Source organism: Apostichopus japonicus, chromosome 16 (assembly GCF_037975245.1).
Source record: "Apostichopus japonicus isolate 1M-3 chromosome 16, ASM3797524v1, whole genome shotgun sequence".
NCBI lineage: Eukaryota > Metazoa > Echinodermata > Holothuroidea > Aspidochirotida > Stichopodidae > Apostichopus > Apostichopus japonicus.
In genome coordinates this window covers 25,426,661-25,447,466 of record NC_092576.1, presented here as the reverse complement: position 1 = coordinate 25,447,466, position 20,806 = coordinate 25,426,661, and the positions used below count along the sequence as shown (strand labels likewise).

General features: G+C 38.5%; 1 protein-coding gene across 10 annotated transcripts in view; it reads right to left on the bottom strand.

The window, feature by feature from the left end:
- LOC139982453 (uncharacterized) overlaps positions 1-20,806 on the bottom strand; it is a 564,762-nt gene that overhangs the window by 220,105 nt on the left and 323,851 nt on the right. For 4 of the 10 annotated variants that reach the window (XM_071995343.1, XM_071995342.1, XM_071995340.1 and 1 more), the window contains exons 9-16: positions 20,039-20,241; positions 18,716-18,792; positions 17,774-17,829; positions 17,057-17,176; positions 14,507-14,712; positions 11,376-11,449; positions 4,572-4,669; positions 2,409-2,456 (exon numbers count right to left, since the gene is read on the bottom strand). The exons of 3 other annotated variants lie outside the window; for them this stretch is intronic. In XM_071995343.1, the coding sequence (XP_071851444.1) occupies positions 2,409-2,456; positions 4,572-4,669; positions 11,376-11,449; positions 14,507-14,712; positions 17,057-17,176; positions 17,774-17,829; positions 18,716-18,792; positions 20,039-20,241 (882 nt within the window). The remainder of the gene's footprint in view (positions 1-2,408; positions 2,457-4,571; positions 4,670-11,375; positions 11,450-14,506; positions 14,713-17,056; positions 17,177-17,773; positions 17,830-18,715; positions 18,793-20,038; positions 20,242-20,806) is intronic. 3 more of the 10 variants (XM_071995344.1, XM_071995338.1, XM_071995337.1) reach the window with 1 other exon arrangement.

Sequence of the window (20,806 nt, the reverse complement as noted above, 5' to 3'; positions counted from 1 at the left end):
TCTGGACACAAAGTGAATGAATTCATTAAGAGTCTGAAACTTTCGCAACCTTAAATCCTTTCAAAATATCGATAGTAGATTTTGTTGAACATAAACAGCACTAGAATTCATTTCAATTTAACGTTATTAATACTGTGAGGACTGAGGGTTCTGTCTAGTTTATGACCAAAACTGGTGAGTGTTGATATAATCCTACCTGTAGAGATACCGGAAGAATTTGACCTAAGTAAAACGAAAGAATAATCTAATATAAATATTGGGAAAATAAATATTGTGATATTATTATTATTATTATTCGCTAATAGTGTGAGCTAAACTATATAGCATTAGAGACCACAAAGTGTAGATGTTGTGTAGGTTTTATTACAAGAGCCCAAGGGCACTACGGTTCCTTGCTTATAAGCCTATATTTACAAGGGAGCAGAACTGTCCTAAAATTGGTATTTGGATGTACACACAATTATATTCTCAAAAATATCACAAATCAACCGTTGTTCCTTTTGAGAACCTGTTGAGAACCAGGTGTCCGACTTAAGAGGGATATGCACTCTGTCCTGAATGTTAATAGCTGGAACATGATGGTTATGTTTGGAAATGATCCCTTACCCCATTTACAACTAGTCCCAAAGTACCCTGTCAGTGGGAGTTTCTGAAGTTATTGCTAAAAATACACACATTTTGACCAAGAATTGACCTTTGGTGACATTGGATCACATAACGGTTATTTTAGAGAATCAGCCCCTACTTCATTCACAACTTGTTCCAATATATCAGTCATGTTACACTTCGTCAATGGAAGTTGTTGCAAAAATTAGTATAAATGGGCAGTTTTTTTGCCCATGAGCGACCTTGAATGACCTAACGTTCTTTTTATCAAAATTGTTCCTTTCGATGATGTGCCCTATGTAATGCGCGTAGCCAATAGGGGGGGGGGGGAGGCGGCGAAGGGGGAGCCGCACCTCCGGGAAGTGCCATTTCCAGCGATCTGGGAGGCATTTTCAGCCAAAATTTTCTTAGGCACTTCGCGCCAACCTATGGTGGCGCTATGCTTAGATTTTGAGTTTCGCCCCCTCCTCGGTAAATTCCTGGCTAAGCGCCTGCACTCTGTCCTAAAACAATGTTTGTGCTCTAGTGTACACGCACAGAGTATTTCTAAAAAGATATCAAAACCAACCTTTGCCCCCCACCCCCCCCCTCATAACTTGAGAACCGGGTGTCCGATCGAAGCGCGAAATGGTTGTTTCTATAGAGCACACATAGCTCTATCATATATCAACATATTGACACACTTTTTTCTTTGCCCCGTATATTCCAAGATAAGCATGTTTTCCCAAGATTTGACCTTTTGACCCCATGGCCAGATGTAGTTTGACATTCTTTTTCACACAAGCAACATGACAAGTCTGTACGACCATCCTAACTGTACTATTAACAAAACAAAACTTTGACCTCTGATAACTTCACACACGAAGGTCGCACAGGGGTAAACCCATGGAAAATTTTGATCGGAAGACCATTTGAGATCTGAATATGGCAACAAAAATTCAAATAACCCAAGAAACTAGTAGGTCACCCAGATGCGGGTCGACTATTGGATCCCAATATAGTTCCCAAGTTATTTCAAAAAACCTAGTTTTTGACCCCTAATTGACCTTCGTTGACCTTGGATCACATAACCGTTATGTTTAGAAATAATCCCTTATTAACCCATTCACAACTAGTCCCAAAATATCAAGAATGCCAGACCTTATCAGTAGGAGTTATTGTTTTTTTTTATAAATTTGGTTTTTGGCCCCTATCTGACCTTTGGTGACCTTTACAGGCACCAAAACCAATAGGGCACACCTTCTCATTGTGGCGGATCTATGCACTAAGTTTGAGTCAAGTTCAACTTGTACTTGTTGAGTTGCAGTGTACCCAAGCAAGTGTCACAGACACACACACGCCAAGTTGACTACAAGGGTTCCTTTTGCTAAAGCAAGGAACCAAAAAGGTATCATGATTAACTCTCTTGTAAAGATGCATCTACGGAGCAAATTGTTTCATGGAATAGCGTCACTTTTAGATTTCATTCAGGTAAAAAGTGAGACATATAAAGGGTTGCACTGATTTTCTTTAATAGCACATGTAGTCGCAACCTAAATCAACGCCAGAATATTCAAATAAATATGTAGAAATATAATGTTTAGCTGTTTAGTGACAATGATGCAAAAATAATGCGTTTCATAGGCCTATGTCATTTGTTACACATATTTCTAAACCCTGACCAATCATACCAAAAATGATCGATTACCAGTGAGAACTTGCAGAGCCTCATTCATCTCTACACCCACCCCACACACACACACGCCACTCCCCCTAACACATACACACACATTTTCAAATCTGACGAATATTCCGTATTTTACCTCATTTGCATAATCAGCATCCGTCAGTTCTTCCCCACGTTTCAACATCTGTAATTAAAGCATATAAAAGCTGTTAAGGTAAAGTATATTCAATCGGGTGCGATGCCAGACCATTATCAATGCAGAAGGCGGAGGTTGCAATGTTTTGCCAACTATAGATGAACATACCGGCAGGATGTGTTGATAAACGAAGCGCGAGTCCAACGGATTGGGGCCCAGTGGGCAGGTGTCCGCTGAAGCCTAAAGGTCCCCTAGTTGGGGTCAATGCTCACATAAATGCTGAGGTTTACGTTATTTCTGTGCTTACAGTGGGCTAAACTTTGACCTGTACTATACGTTGCATATAAGTTTTAATGAAATAGGGAGTTGTCCAAATATACATTCCAATCTCCTCCCCTTCCTGCACAACGTCCCTCCCCCCTTTCTTTTGTCTTTCGCATTCTACCTCCCTCTCTTCAGTGGCGTACTTAGTATGGTTGGAGCCCCGGGCGGATCCTTTCCTTGTCACCTTGTGCAGGGGATGCTGTCCTGACGTAGGGGTATAAGCGGACAAATTGTTGTGATGTTAGGTGGCTTGGATGTAATGGTGCTCTTGGCGAAGCGTTGAACTGCTTATATATGTTCAGGATTTCTCATTCTCCAGTTAATGTCTTTTAATTTTTTTTTTTTATCAAAATATTAATTTTAGTTGAATATTAGACTGGCATAAAGAACAATGATTAACAAAAATAGAAACAATTTACTCAAATTGTCTATAGCTGGCCACCATTAACACCCCTTATAAACATATATATATAAATGTTTTGTATTATTATAAAAAAAATGGAGGGTGAGGGGCTGTAGCATGACAACCCCTTCACTAGTACCCCACCCCCGCTTAGTATACAACTGTCTCTCTATTCTCTCTTCTTTCTTCTCTTCTTTACCTCTTTCATTCCCTCTTTTTTCTCTTTCCTTCGTTTTGCTGACTGGTGCAGCATTTTGACGAATGCATTGGTGAAAGGAGCAGAGGGGATGGGTGAGGGGGTCCACACCAGCACACTGAATGCATTGGTGATTGGGGAGGGGGTGTGGAGGTAGTGCATACTGGTACACCCCTTCTAGCTACAGCCATGTGTTCAATAAATATGAATATATATGAATAGGAATGGGAGAGGGGGTTAACAACAGCACACCCTCTCTTGTACAGCCATGTGTTCAATGAATATTTCTGTTATTTGGTTACCTACGGTAGCCTTATCATTTGTCAACAAAAGTCGATATGTGTAACATGAACATTTTAATAAAGGGAGTTTTAATATGACAAAAAAAAATTATATAGCAGATACTTTAGTGGTTGTTAGGGCTTTTGTTCTATAATTTCTTTGGCATGAAAGTGTTCTAGTCGTCTTTTTTGTTAATGACGTCATGGTTATAGCTAGATATTCTGTACTTTACGCTGGCAGTGATTGAGACCATTTAATATTGAATTATCATTCTGTAATAACTTTGGTTTGATATTTAAAGTAGAAGACGGGAAGGAAATAAGTTATAACAAATAGGAATTTACAATGGTTAACCATAATATGTTAGACTTTCTTGACTTGTATCCAAACGATTTACTGCAGGAAATGCATAGAAATAGTATAATCTTCTGGTAAGACCATATATTCAGATGAAAAATTTAAAACTGTAAAACATACATTGCTATATATTCTTAAAACTGTCTTTACAGTCCACTTCTATTCCGAATGCCATGAACATGGAATTTCACTAATTTAAAGCGAATTTAAACTCGGAATTTCACATTTATGAATCTGCCTGATGTGTGAGCAAAATGGATGGTGGTAGAGGTGGGCGCACTGGGCGGTACGTATGTGAAGGAAATCCCTACAAGATGGGGCCGTATCTGTATGATTTCGGAAATTAACGCCGGGAAGTCAACTTCTTAAACCAATAACATCACACTCATGAAGAGCAACAGGTATGTGTATCTGCACTCCGTCTGGAAATGTCTTAACGCTTTAGTGTTAAAAGCAAACTGATGGCAACAACTATAATGCATACTAAAGGATGAATTTATGCAGAAACTCATTTCTTTTAAACTGGTTACGACAAATCAAACTGATGTTTGTACCTGAAGTAAACATTTAAACGTAATGATAACTCACACGCATTACTTACAGGAAAGAATGACTCAGGATCTTTGTACAGAAGCCAGCGACCAGACTGAAGATCCAGACGATAATTGCGTTCATTTGGGTCGTAAGGATACCAGAAAACTGTAAAATGGATAGAACAGAAGACTATAGTCAATATTGTAACTTGACCATGCATGCCATAATTGAGAAACTGGGAATGCGTAGTTAACTTACCGTAGGGACCATCATCCTCCCATCCCCTACACCCAACCATCCCCTCACCCCGTCACGTACTAGTGTTCGACCGATTATATGATAATCGGTTTTACCGATTACCGGCCAGCGGGCCGATGCCGATTACCAATTATTTCATAATTTTCGTGGAACTGGCCTAAAGTATGATTTAGTGTAATACATGATTATCAACTTCTAGGCCAATACAATCAAAGATGTAAATGAACGAATTAACGTTTCACAGTAAAGAGTAATTGAGCAAATAAAGAACACCGCAATACATACATAGGGCGCTGTACATTTATAACGAGCAGTCGCAATATTGCAATCCCGCCACAACACAGTAATTGACAGTGCTGTAAAAACTACAGAAGGAGGAAAATAGTAGTAGCCAATGGCTACGAAATGAAAAACTAGAGCACCAATGGTGCAGAAGCTCATACCTTTTCGAGCTTAAAAATGTAGGGCCCACAAAACTTTATGGCCCACCAAATTTCAGGCCATTTTTCGGATTCCACCAATTTTGGGCCAATGAGGGATAACCCCCACCCCCCCTCCGTTAGCAGAATCCTGGCCACACCACAGGCTATAATTCCTATTTTCCCCCTTTAAATCCTATTTTACCCGCTCTCTCAAACATACCACTGACCTACCCTATTAAACTTTCTCCCCTCTACCTGAGCAGACCTGAAGCACTCCTTGCCAAAATTTTGGCTGGCTCCCTACATACTGTACCTCAGGCTCAAAGACTTCTAAGAATCGGCAAGTGCTGATTGGCTATAGGGCTCTCATGCTTACAGTTCAACAGTTAATAACAACTCCCAGTCCTGCTTTAATTCCACTAACAGTCTCTGCAGAGCTTAACCACAAATGTAAACAAACACTGCAGGGACTGGGAGACAAATTAAAGGAGCTTTGGCAAAAGGTGAAAGCTCAGATTTTTTTAAACAATGGGGATAAATTGTAATTAATTAACTTTTGACCAAACATTATTAGGCATCACCTTATTCATACACAATTCAACAATCATCACTTCAACTTTGAATATGATCCATCAAAATCTTGAGGAGATTGAGATATTTGAAAATATTACAAAGAATGACCCCCGATGACCCCCTAAATGACATTTGACCTCACTTTTCCGAACACCCCTCGTAACTCTCATCCTGAGGAACGTTGTGACCAAGTTTCATTATAAATGGCCATACACTGTACAAACAGGAGCAATTTGAAAATATAGGGCCGCGGCCCGGGCCACAAAAGACCCCGAATTGATCTTTGATCTCAAATTCATGAACACCCTGAAGGTAAAACTTCCATAGTGCTATCGTGACAAATCCTCAACATTGTACCATGGAATATGTAGGAGAAGAAGCATTTTGCGTATTTCCACAAAATGGCCCATTACGGCCTACAGGTGACCTTTGACCCCAAATTTCGGACCATCTCTGATGGCCCTATACCCAATGGTCCTTGTGTCCAAGTTTCATGAAATTCCATCAAACACTGTGCGAGTGGGAGCGGTTTTACCAATTGTTGACGGATAGAGTGATAGACGCCGCACTGTAACAATAGCTCACACCAGCATGCTGGTATGAGCTAAAAACAGGTCAGGGACAGCTTTATTATCAGTGTTGTAACCAGGTGCGTATCCAGGGGGGGGCGTTGGGGGCGCGCGCCCCCCGGGTAAGAAAAAGAGGAGAGAAAAAAAGAGAAGAAAAAAGGAAAAAAGAGGGGAAAAAGAGGAGGAGGAGAGGAAGGAAGGGAAAAGAAAAAGAAGAAAGAGAGAAGAAGGAGAAAAGGAGGGAGTAAAAGAAAAACGCGAAGACACCGGGAAGAGAAAGAGGAACAGTGACATCATTACAGCGCTGAAGGGTAGCCAGTGACGGATCAATGACTTCGTTAAAAGTGTGCCTTTTAAATGATATCGCTAAGTAATTTCAAAATAGAAAGTGCTTAGATGCAACTTACAAGGCCTGGGAAGTGTCATTTCCAGCGATCTGGGAGACATTTTCGGCCAAAATTTGCTTGTACGCTTCGCGCTAACAAATGGTCCTGGGTAGTGCCATTTCCAGCGATCTGGGAGACATTTTCGTCCAAAATTTACTTGTATACGCTTCGCGCCAACCTATGGTGGCGCTACGCTTAGATAATTTGCCTACAAGCTTCGCCCCTCCCTTGGCAAATTCCTCGCTACGCGCCTGTTCGAATTTGTAACGCAAACAGCAGATATCACATCATATCAGTGAGCATGAAAATGGCGTTCCAGGATGAAAATCCTCAAAACTGTCCGACTTGCTTGAAAAAATAACCAAAAGTTTTCGCGCGCGAAGCGCGCGTTTAACGTGTCAATTTCAATATCATATAAGCAAGCATCAGTTATTACATCGCATGCCATCATGCACCGTACGGTCCGTTCAAATTGCGCAGTATACCGCGGGATGCGAATGTAAACAACGACATGTCTCATGTAGATGTATAAAAAGCATGGAGGTCCAATTATGTCAAAAGTTTCTTTTACATTAGTAATGGCGAATTAGGGGCTGCACCCCCGCCGCGCAGTGGCGGAGCGTCCATACGGTCAGGGGGGCGGATGCCCCCCCCTGACGGACTCAAATGGACTGCTGGCGCCTTTTTCAGCTCTTTACCACTTTTTACTTATTCTACATTATTGACTCTTTTATTGCGCTCTCATCTACTTATTGACATTTGTCACATTTTGTTGGTGTAATTTGGCGATGACACCCTATTCTTCGTTTATCTGCAAATTAGCCAGGCCATGAAAGGGTCATTTCCGGCGATCTATGGAGTATCTTTACTCAAAAAATTTCTGTGCGCTACGCGCCAACCAGTGGTGGCGCTCCGCTTAGATAGTGTCGAAAGCGCCCCTACAGACCATTCTCGCCCCTCCGGACCAATACCCCTAGCTCCGCCACTGCCGCCGAGCCTCCTACGCCTATGTGTGTAGTGTTCGGTTTCGGAAATATCTGCTAGTTTTTCATTTCCTTCAACCAAGTTTTATAATAGCCGTTATAAGAGGTTTAATATTTGTACACCAATAAATTAACTGTGTCTGAATTTTCGAAAATTTCTGACCAACATTCTGCATCACACTTCCCTCTACTCGTGCAATTTTGACCGGTCTGTTAGGGGTTGAAGGAAGTTTTTCTATATTGGTTGTCCATAGATGAAATTTTGTACAACATTATGGGTATGTTTTGAAGTGAGTTTATTCACGAGAAATGTGAATTTTCAAATTCTGAACAAATTTGGGGCTTAAAACCTTGAAAAGTGGGGCTGACGGGTATTGTGGGCCGCGACGTAGAATCACCTACAAAAGCAAAGACCCACAGGAGATGCGATCAGGTCGAACATGACGTGTGCCGGGTTGACAATCTTCAAAAAGGTTATAGATGGAAAAAAAACTATTAGGAAATACTTGGTTCTCAGGCAAAAAGTGTACATCTGGTTGGTCATTTCAAGCCCGAGAAGTGCCGTTTCCGGTGATCTGGGGGGTATCAAAACCAGAAATTTTCTTGTACGCTGCGCGCCAACCGATGGTGGCGCTCCGCTTAGATAGTAATTCGCGCCCCCCGGGTTAGAAAATCCTGGATACGCGCCTGGTAACTCCAACTAAAGTAAAGTGAAAATTATATCGCACGGAAATAAAATATTCGTTATTTCGTAATCTGATATCGAGATATATAATCTGATTTGAAAAATAATGTATGAAAGTAAATTACTTTAAAGTATTCCCTTACACACGCTCTTTAGTGGATAAGCAGTTTGCTGACAGTTTCATTTTATCATGAAAAATAAAAAAAATCCCAATTTTTCAATTATTAACATCCGTGAGGGAAACCTTCCGATCGAACGTTGTTTCAAACGATCATACACAGTAAGTCAATGGCGCTTCTCCGTTGACTTAACTACATGTGGGAGAAATCACACACTAACGTCCTATTGACTTTGTCGCTAGATATTAGACTTGCTTTAGTCGGTTGCGGTATGGGAGTTCAGTTACTGCAACGGTGTTATTTTAGCACGTATGGTACATGCGGTCAGGGAAAAAAGTTGCTTCGGGTTGTATGCAACAATATGCGTAAGAATGTTTGCCTAATCACACAATACTGTTATGCAGTATAGAACTACTGAGGACAGTCACCAAACATGTTTAGAAGTATTTGGAGCCTTGGTTTCATCGTTTTATCGCACTTGTATCATCTTGATTGCATTTTCAAACTGAACAGTTAGGAAGCTCAACCTTTCTCTAGCCAGACTAGCCTAATGTACGTAGAACTCACATTGAACGAATCCTAATGTTATCGTTTTCACTTTCCAGATTTCACCTACGGTGAAACGGCCAAAGCAGTTCCAAAGTAGGCCTATATTGCTTTCGTTTTATTCAGTCAATTAAGACAATAAATCTTTCTCATCAATCGTTAATGGATAATATGGTTTTGTAAGATGCAGTAAGCGAAGTGAAAAAAATATACGTCGCCCCCCTAAGCTTATTGCGGTATACTGTATGATGTTAACTGCCAAAACTGGATACTACATTGAAGAGCATTAATACAATCTCGCGTGAGGGACTTGCGATACCGTTTCCTTCCCGGCTTTCAATAGCGTTGCATCGAATAATCTACATTCTTCTCCCGTTATGGTTGTGATGAATCAAAAGCGCGGAAACATACAACCCTTTACGTGGAACGTAATAATCGGTTCCGCATAATCGGTAGCGCTATGGATTTTGCCGATGCTGATTATTTACCGATTGTCTGATAATCGGTCGGATGCCGATTATCGGTCGAACACTATCACGTACATATACAAAGAGGATATTTGACATTAACCCTCACATACATGTCATTACTCGAAAGATGGAGAGTATACTACCTTCTCGTCCTTCCGAACTTGACACATGTTATATGATATTTATTAATTGAAACAATTATCAATATTACTGTAGGTTAATAATTAATAGCTATTTTATTAAATATTGTGTCATAATCAGGGACATATCGCCAATACAGTCTAAAGAGTATTTCTGTGTTTTAAATTTGAAAGTAAAAGTGGCGAATATTGGTCATTATAACCGTCACGGTCTGTTATTTGTAAATTTCCCGTTATAATTGATTTACGTAGAAATATAACCTGAGGAAATCTACAAAACATATGATCAAAACAACTGCAATCCAAATTATGGTAAAAGTTCAAATAATCTTGTTCAACGAAAAGACACATCACAAACCTAATTCCGTTTCCTAGGAACCAACCGGCTGCTTAACTTGAGGAAACATATTCCCCTTTAGACCTTTTGTCTTATCGAAAAAGACGTGACCAGAAAAATACCCCCAGACAAAAATACCCCTCGGAAGATTACCCCCCAGTCAATAACCCCCCCCCTGGCGATTACCCAATGGACAATTATCCCCCGACAAATACCACCCCGGACAACAAGCCCCATACAGATACCCCCAGACAGATACCCCCGGACAATTACCCCAGAGGACAAAAAACCCCCAGGACAACTACCACTCGGACATATATCCCCGAACAATTACCCCCATGACAACAAAACCTGGACAACTACCCACCCGGACAACTACCTCCTCGGACGAATACCCCCTAGACAATTACCCCCCGGAAAATTACCCCCGGACGAATATCGCCCTGGACATATGCCGTTAACTATTGGGGACTGAAACGGTGACGGATACGCAGGTCTTTTTCTAGTTTATTTACCCGCGCGCCTCAACATATACCCTGGTCCCTCGGGCAAGAGCATATCTACACTTGGGTCAGGGTGCTGGTTAAAATGGCACCACTAGGATCGTCGTGTGCTTCTGGCTCTTTGAACCTCATCTCGACTTTTTAAAAAGATTCAAGCCTTTCATATATAAGCCCCCAAAACTCCTGGATAGGGTTTGACAATGGACTGAGGCCAGGGGCAAGATAGGTGGAGACGGCAGTTGAAGAAGCACGAGGGGGGGGGGGTGGGGTTGGGCATTGGTCACTGACGGTAGTAATTATTAGTTTACTATTAGTTATAGTCAAACTATTCTGTATTATTAATCTCAGAACATTTCCGGCTTATTGCGACTTACCATTTTCCAGTTTTCTTCTGAGTAAATTTACTTGATAATTTGCTATGTAATGCTATGTTAGTTTTGTAAAGCGCTTTATATGGCACAGTCACCTCAAAGCGCTTTGAGTCCCTGGCCATCAAGCTGGCTGCCGAGAATCAAGCGCACACGCCTAGGTTACCTCACAGGTACCCATTTATACACCTGGATGGAGAGGGGCCGTCGATATAAAAGTGCCTTGCCCAAGGACACAACATAATGGCGAGAGCTGGAATCGAACCCACAATCCTGAGATCTTATATAAACCCAATGCATTAGCCACTCGGCCACCACCCTCCCCTTGTTTTGCTTATTCTAATCTATTTTTTTCCCCTGGAAGTGCACGGTATGAGTCCTGGGGTATATGTCTGGGGGTACTTTTCCTTAAAGTTTCACCAACCCCCCCCCCCCCCACCCCCCCCCCTAACTCCATTACATTTCTCCCTGGTAAAAACCACTAGAATATTAATGAGAGCTTTATACTGTACCTTTGACATTCCTTGCTTTCAGGTTTGCCAGAGAGGAAGATGCAATAGTAGGTGGCAGCAGACAGTAACGAAAACTGAAGAAGAAGAAAGAGATTCATATTGTAATTATAATTGTGACGTCATATAAAACACAAGCACTGTCCATCCAGTGTAAGTACTTCTGTTTTTAATTATCGACTACCAGGTGCCGCTTATACAAGAAACGTAAACGGTGGGAAGGATAAAGGTTAGCAATATTACAATCTAAAATATTGTAAAGCTGAAGGTGTGATACCCGTTATTAAAAGGCGATAATTAATCTTTTACATTATATTTCGGTCAGAATAACGCACTTGTATACCTGACCATAATTGAGGTGACTTTGACTGCTAGTAGGAACAAGGCAATCAAAGTTATGCAATGCCGTATATACTGAATGTTAACATTAAACGACTGGAAATGATGCGTACGTAATCTACATTCACCAGAACTTCAATAACGGCAAATATATGCCATCCGTCAAAGGTGAGGGGTCCTAGGGGGCGCCGTGGCTATTCCCTTTGAGAACTTTTGGTTAGGTGGATGGTGTTTGCATGAAGGTTCTATAATCTGTAAGTTTTAGAAAAAAAATGCCGATATTTTTCTTTACTTAGATTAGATTGAACCGCACACACACGTTATATATTTATATACTGTACACCAGAGTGCTTTGTAATATTCCGTCTGGCATTATTTTATTCTGGGGACTAACCCCCCCCCCCACCCACACACACACACACACTCCTCGCCCTGTCCTCCAGTTATAAATTTGCCAATTCCCAGTAACATCAGCTTTCAATACTTTTTTTCGGGGAAATTCAAAGGTTGACATAAACACCACTCACCAAACAACATACTAATTTTGTATTATCCTCAAGCTAATAACATTACAATCGTCTCACCACTAATAACAAAAAGAGAGAAGTTGTTCCCCTATTTTTCTTATCACCAACTTTTCCGTTACTGCGAAGAATCCTCTTTGAAGCATCCAATACAATATAACCTGTATACTGATATGTCTTTCTGCTATAAGGAAAGGTCTATTGAATTTGCCTTGTAATGAGAATCCAAAACGTTATATCAGGGATCTTAGTGTAACAGTTGGTTCTGCTAACATATACAAAATATGCTGTATTAACCTGCATTTGAAAACGAGTTACCGATGAAAGGGGTAAATTATTTCATATTTGTAGTTTGTAATCCGGCTATACTGTAACACCTCACTAAAATACCCCCCCCCACGCCGGCTTAGTACACATAAAAATAGCACATGTCGTCTTATTATAAATATGACCTCTGAAAATATGAATTTTTATTTTTGCATTCTTATGCTGTACATTTCACATCCTATTAAATAACAACGTATTACTTCCCCAAAAGAAAGTAAAAACCATTGAAAAAAATCTACGTGCCAGGCCGACCGACAAATCCAGACAGTGTCTAGGCGTATCCATAGCAACCTCCAGGTACTTGTTTGTTTGTAGATGCCAGGTGTTACTTATAAGACGCGCGTATCTTGTATTGACTACAATTTCTTTTCATTGGGACGCGCGCGTCTCTTTTACTGAATACAACTTCTTTTCATTGCATTGTTTAAATATTTGGTTCAGGTGTTGAACAAAAGAAAATGTTAAACTATTGAAAATGTCTGTAGAAGGAAAAGATTGCTGTACATCTTTAGCAAGAAAATGATGAAAGAAGTTCAATAGACTTTTAGCGTTGAAAAATGTGTGTGAACTGTCTGAGTAGAAAAGCGTAGAATCAGTTAACTGTACAGATATATGATGAATGTGTACACACTGTAGGGAATATACGATTTACGTTATCTGTTGTAAATTGTCATTTTGATGAAAATATGGATTAAAACAAATATAGGAGAAATGGAACAGTGTGTGCGCCGAGGGGGGGGGTGGATGGCGGTGTGGGTGGGGTGCGGGGTGGGGGGTTGGAGGTTAAAGTGAAGGATTGGCTTGATTAAACATGGATTAGACAAATATAGAAGTAATGGAACAGTGTGCCTGTGCCGAGGGGTGGGTGGTGGTGCGTGGGGGGGGGGGACGAGGGTGCGGGGGATGGGAGTGGTTACAGGGGAGGATTGGACTGGCGATTTAGCACTCATGAAAGAGGGGAGATGATGTTATCAAGCAACCCAACAGCAGAAGGTTCATTTGCAAGAGGTGATGTAAAGGAAATGTACAGGTGTGTGATGCGCTGGGCGTGGATATTAAATAGCGTATAGGACACATTTAACAAGATCAGGGAAATGACATTTGAGGGGTGCAGGAGGGGGCGTGAGAGAGGGTATATATAATTGCGTAGTCTATACATTGGTTCAGGGGATGATTTGCAGGTAGTAGGAACAGCAGTGTGTAGGTGGGCTTGGTGGTGGGGCCGATAAATAATTGTTGTAGCATTGGATGGGAAATTCACATTGGAATAATTTAATGATAAGGAAATGGCATTCGAAAGGACTAGGGGTGCGGAAGGGGAACCTGGTGGAGGTTACGTATATACTTCCGTATTTGATACATTTGTTCAAGACATGCAAATTGTTGGTAGATTTCATTCTCATAAAACAAAACTTATTTATTCAGCTTCTTAACTAATTACGGTAAATTATATCTTTCACTGTTGATGTTGTCAAGTTTGTTAAACTAAAAATTTAGCCCCATTTTCTCTTCTTATTTTTTTGGATCCATTTCTCTCTTAGATTCCTTAGTCAATTTTATTAATAATTAATCTAAACCATTTAAACTAATGTCTTCTCCTCTCACGCTAGATATATTTGTTATCATTCTTACTGCAATACAAGTCAATCTTTCATTTTTATGTTTGTAAATATGTTTATCTGTCTCATTTTGTCTCTATTTTACTCTCCCATTAATCATATTCCTCATCTAATGACTGTTCTTTCATTGTTACTTTATTTTTCTATTCAATTTCTTCTTCATTTATTTGTTTTCCTTCTACAATTATCTAAAAATATCAATAAACCTTCAGTAATTATTAAATATTGACTATATTAATCATTCCTATCTTGTTCACACCATTAATATTAATTAGTTATTGTATTAATTACTAATATTATCTACATATTTATTAATTATACTTACTCCAGTTGCTTGAATCTTTGAGAGTGTTGTACATAGTTTAATATTCCATTAACTTCATGTTTATTCATTTCTCTCCCTTTCTCTGTGTATATGTACATATTCTCTATTGATGTTAGGATTGGTAGAGAGAGACCAGAGTAGAGAGTAATATCATCTTCATCAACCTTGTTAAAGGACCCGACTAGAAACACACAGTCTATAGGAATCTGAAGGAAAGTAAATAATAAATATAATATTAATAATTATATCATAATATCATAAATATATGTGACTAGTTACAATAATGTTTATGAGTTGACTATTTGTTGTTATAACTAATGAAGGACTAATGGTTCTGGGGTTGGCAGGGGGTTATAATGGGGCCAGTTTAATATTCAAATTGGTGTAAAGGGGGGAGGGTTGTGGGAGGTGTGTTTAGTGGTTATAGTGCACAGTTAAACTAATGTATTACTTTACTGTAATGAGACACAGTGTTGTGAGATTATTGAACTAAGGGGGAACAGGAGGGTGTGCAGTGGTTCAGGGAAAGGGTAAGGAGGGAGGGGGGTACATGTTATGTTAGTGGTGTGGGTTGATTTACGGTTCAGTGGTAACTAATTCTAGTGTAGGATAAGAATAAAACTGTAATATAATAATAAATACAGGATTAACCCTGACTAGAAATAGGAATCTGAAGGAAAATAAATATCATATTAAACTATGAATAAAGACATGTTTTGTTTTAATGCGGGTAAGGTGGGGTCACATGTTTAGATTAGTGGATGGGGGTATTAGTGAAGGGTGTTTCAGGAGTACATTGGTGTAATATCATTGTGGGGTGAAACAGGGGTGTTGATTTTAGTATTATGGGTTGCAATATTTGTTTCCGTTTTTTGGGGGTCAGTGTGGAGCTAATCTACTAGGCCTATACAGAGTTAAATACATTTTTGGGGGGAGGCGAGTGGGGTGCGGCGTAGAAGTTGAGCGTTTTTTAGGGTAAGTGGGAACGGGAGTAGAATACAGTCATATTTATCAATTTATTTTTTTAATATTATTTTTTATTTTGCGTTGCTTTTTATTTCGTTTTGTATCAGTTTATTAAGTAATAAGAACATAATATGTTGATGTTGTTTAAGAACAGAAGGCTATGTAGTTTCCTTATTGTGTAGGCTATGTGATATTATTTGTTGTATTGCAGCCTTGGTAGTAAGGGAGGGTCAGGTGAGGGCCTTATTAATATTCAAGTAGGTAATAAACAGTTTTAGTTAAATTAACCACTCTGATACAAAATATTCTGTAGTCGGGGCTTTTTCTTTACGTTTACTTTATTAAGTAAATTTCACATATCATAATTATTCAGCAAACTTGGATTATATTAATATTTAACAATAATTTCACTTACATTGTTTACATTTTGCACTTATTTATTTAATATTTGTTGGGGGGGGGGGGGGGGATCGGGAGAGCCTTAGACATTTTATTCAAAGTTATAAATGGACAAAATACCTTTAACACCTTGATGCTACCTGTAATGTGTGCCTTACTTTGAAAAGGGCTAAATATTGTGCAAGTCTGTTGAACAGTTGCTCATTTTGTATTAACTTTCATGAGTAAGGAGGGGGGAAGGGGGCAGGCAGTGAAATGAAAATGTTAAGAATTCACTGACTGATTAAAAGACAAACCCTGTATTATTTTAGACAATTTACAACAAAGAGATTGTGCAGGCGACTTATTGCTGTATTTAATAGATATTAATTTGAGGGGGAGGGAGGTGGGGGCGTATGTCAGGTCAATTGGAGTTTACTGAAAATACAAGTATGTAATTGAACTTACATCATTGACATCGTATTTGAGATCTGCTCTGGATAATGAAGGCAACAATGCATTGTCTACATGTTTTAGGGTGTATTGTGCTTGTTAGCATAGTGCCCCTGTGAGGTGGGGGGGGGTCCAGAGGGATTAGTTGACTTGTGCTAGGTAATGCTAGGGTTTAGTGCGAACATTTGGCATTACATTACTTGAGTTCTGGTTCAAGACATGCTACCAAACCACATTGCACCATCTTGAATAATTACTGGCGATTATTTTATTTTCTCGTTTTAGTTGAATTTAAATTATTAATTATCTATTAATTTATTATTATCTGTTAATAGCAATGTTTTTTATTCGAGCATACAGATCAATATTTTATATTTCAATTTCCTTTCTGTGTAGGTCTCATACTAAGCCAATAAACTAACCGGACCTCAGCCATTTAAAGTATCTGAAAACATCTTAGAAATGGAGGATGGTTCAGTAGCTAAGAGGATTATTGTCATTTTCCTTAGCGTACAATAATCCACTAGCAAGTTTTCTGTTTGTTTTACCTAGATATTTTTGGGTTAAAATCGCTGATTTTGTTGATCAGATCACACTTTCTTTAGGAGGGTTCTAAATTATCTAATTCTGATGCCAAAAATAATAAACCGGCTCACTATCAAATCACTGAAATCACTGGGGAGCACAAAAAATTAAATAATTATTTTTGATCTGCTAGTTCTACGTCACCGTATCACTTAAATGTATCCTTACGTCATGCCTGGATGCTTTCTTCAGGAGTTCAATGGTTGACTTCTGTGATTCCAGACTGTTTTTGTTAACGATACCGACATCATTTGAACACAGCTCTGTAATAGTCTGGATGTCTTCGGCCTATGCAATAAAATGACCAAAATTAAATAATGTTTAACTTGTCTCTTTTACTCTAGATACTGACACTTTCTGGTTAAAGTCCTTCAACTTCTAATTCGGGTTTTTACTTGTCTGTCTGCACTCTACCCTCTCATCTCCTACAAAGATTAGAGCCTTCTTTTGTTCACCTCTTCCTTAATCTTAGACTCATTAAATATATTATTTCATATTTATTCCACTACTTGTTTTATCTAACGTCATCACTTTGTGAAGCTGTCAATGAGCCTGAGGATATCCTAAGTTTTCTAATCCATTTAAAATAGTACCGGTACCCAATGACCTCACCCCAGACCCCCCCCCCCCACACCATCCCTCTATTTATATTCCTACCTGACAATTAAACAGAATGGACAACAATTACTGATAAATTTATTTCATTCTTAAAAGTGTTTGCAATAGATTAAGCCGCATACCACACACTGTGTCAGAGTTGTATCATCGCTTCAATGGGATATTCCACGGTACAATGATATGCACACTAGCAGTTAAACAGGCTATCTTAATTACAAAACATGGGCCATGTTGATCCTTACATACGTTTACCATCTTATCACCAACCTGTTTCCATTTGCCAGACTGCATGTGAAGTTGACAGGTTGTATCAGGCCAAAGAACTTCAGAGAAAGAAAATTAAAACAACATTAACATATTACTAGTCGTGCTTACCTACAATAACAAAATAAATCTACCATGCGTGAAATATTAAATAATTCTCGATTGTTATTTTGTTTTTGTTGATGGACTATTTTTCTATATGCAGCTCTCTTTCTGGTTTATTCATTTTCCAAACAGTAATAAACAAGCAAGATAAGAACGTACAGAAGGAATATATATATTAACTACATTAGGCTTTTAAATTTAGTAGGATACTTCGCAATTTTGATAGTAAGGCGTTTCTAATGTCACGTTGGTATTATTATTCATTATCAGTGAATAGATTAGTCATTACTAAGATTCGTTGCTTGAACATACACGCCACGCCCCCCTTCCCCCCTCGCGAGCATTTTGCCTTAGACTAATTTCGCAGTAGAGTTTAAATTGAATTTAATATATATTTAAAAAAAGCAGTAAAAACGTTTAGACTAAGAAATAAAGAAATTTTTTAACTTTTCCGTCAAAATTCATAAAAGAAACGACAAAGGATTGTAACACTTAGAAACATCTCATATACCCATACACAATGGGATAGGTCCTAACCTTACACATGCTATATAAATGAATGGTATATGCACAACCACTTTCTAGCAGACAACGCAAGAAGTGCACGGCTGTGCTGAAACCACAAAAAAAGCAAATTTATATAATGCACTAGTTCCAATAATTCTCTCTGAAAAGTCACTCTTCCCTCCGCACCCACCACCCTCCGCCTTCCCGCCTCCCCTTCCGCCCTTTCAAACGCACACAATCGTACACTCCAAAATCCCAGCACCCACGAAAAAAGTTAGCACCTTTTACACACTTATTTAATAATCTCACAGAGTATTATCTGCCGCAAAATACCTTTAATATTACTTGATCTTGCTGTTTCCGGTATCATCTCAGGACTGATGGATGTTGGCAGTTTACAATTATAAAACCTGTAAAACAAGAAAATAATGAAGTTAAAATTGAGACTCGTCTCGCTAATCTAAAAAAAGAAAGAAGGAAAACGTCTGAAAAGGTATGATGATTGTTCCTCTCACGCTTCTCAATCTTTTCTGAATAATGTTGAACAATACGTACCCAGCCTAATGTTAATATAACATGATTGCTCTACATATAATTTATATAATATACAGCTTACACGTTAAATACATAATGATATAGTGGCAAAACGCTATAATTTCTTTAATAAAACTGTAGCTGGCATGAAACAGTAAGGTTGATCATATTTCAAAAGATTCCTCGGCTGATTTTTTCGTTCTTCTCTCTGTTTCCTTTTTTTAATGTAATAAATTAAAGCGATTTCACTATTCAAATATATTCATAGTACCAATAATGTTATTGAAACGATAATACATCGATTTAAATTTACAAACTTAAATATCTATAGCTTACTTGTGATATACCTGCCTCGTGACAGGCATGAGGCTTGGTTATAATTAACTACCCCGTGTTAAAGTATCTTGCACATAACTGTTTCAACTAAGATATAAACTGTACACATTCTACCGTTAAACTGCCGCAGCTGTCATTTGTGGATGGAGAAGTATTTTGATAAATATTGTTTTGTTTATAATATCTGCCATCTTTTCACCAAAACATATCTGCTTAACAAATTTTACAAGAATCTGTTGACTTTTATGGGTATCATTTTCGATAATTTCGATGATGGAATTACATCAAAATTGGTGTCACTTATTATTAGCAGTATAATCTTCATCTTTATGATATTAAAATAATTTATTACTCATCCCTTAAAATGTATGCAATGACAGTACATACACTGTAGCGGCCTTTCATAATTGATGATTATATTCTGCTGTGTCATGAGTAAAACTAGGGTGATATTTTAATCTCGAAAATCTATCAGGGAATGGTATACCTGTTGGTAGGACTGAAATTAGAAGCTGAATCTCTGAGGAAAGGGACTTGGCCATAATAGCCAATGATTCTCTTGGCTGTCTTAAATGCATTATAATAATTAGCCAACTTTCTTTATTGCTATAAGCAAACGTTTATAGCTATGATTAATATATTTCGTCTTCTACGCGGTGTTTTATGTATAGGCCTGCATAAGGACATTTATGTTAAGCTACATACAAACATCCAAGACGTACGATTAGACCCTAATTCAATTTATTGCGACCATTTTTCTACTCCATATCAATATCTTGTACTCACCAAAGTTCTTTGAATCTCCTAGACTGTACTCCATAGTTCAATAGTCCAATAACGTCTTCCTCGGTAAGTTCTGCTGAGTTTGCATTTACTGATAACTTCTCCAGTGTCGAGAGGGTTGGTAAACAAAGACCAGATTGGAGCACGATATCACCTTTATCTGCCTTACTGAAGGACCAAACCAGTACTAGTTCAGATATTGGTATCTGCAGTGAGAGAAATATCAGGATTATTATGATCGCTCAGTTTAACTTTTCAACCCCAACATTTTTTCTTTTAATTTCATTTAATAGCTTCGATTACAGTGTAACCTACAATTGGTGCTTAAGTCATCAATGATGTAAATTTTAATATTTATTCCTTTCCGAATATTTTTGTATGACCCCAAAAAATACTATTGTATCTAAAACAAACACATATATTTTGAACAAGTTATCCTAAAAAATAAAAATAAATAAAAGACTAAAGTTGCAATATGAATTTTTTAAAGCAGACTGTTTTATTGACCTAATATGATAACAATGCACTATAAAATATAACATCATTAGGCTATGTTCGACTCCTAGCTATGTATTTTGAGTTAGGTTTTATTACTCACGGTGTAACGGTGACCCATTCACACGCACCTACCCTTGTAGTATTTGCTTGCAATCCAGGTTAGAAATTAATGTGTGATTGGAACCATTTTGGTTTCTTTTAACATGAACAATTGTCTTTAAGTCAAAAAAAGAAGAAAAAAAACAGCAATATGCGGCACACCCATTTAATGTA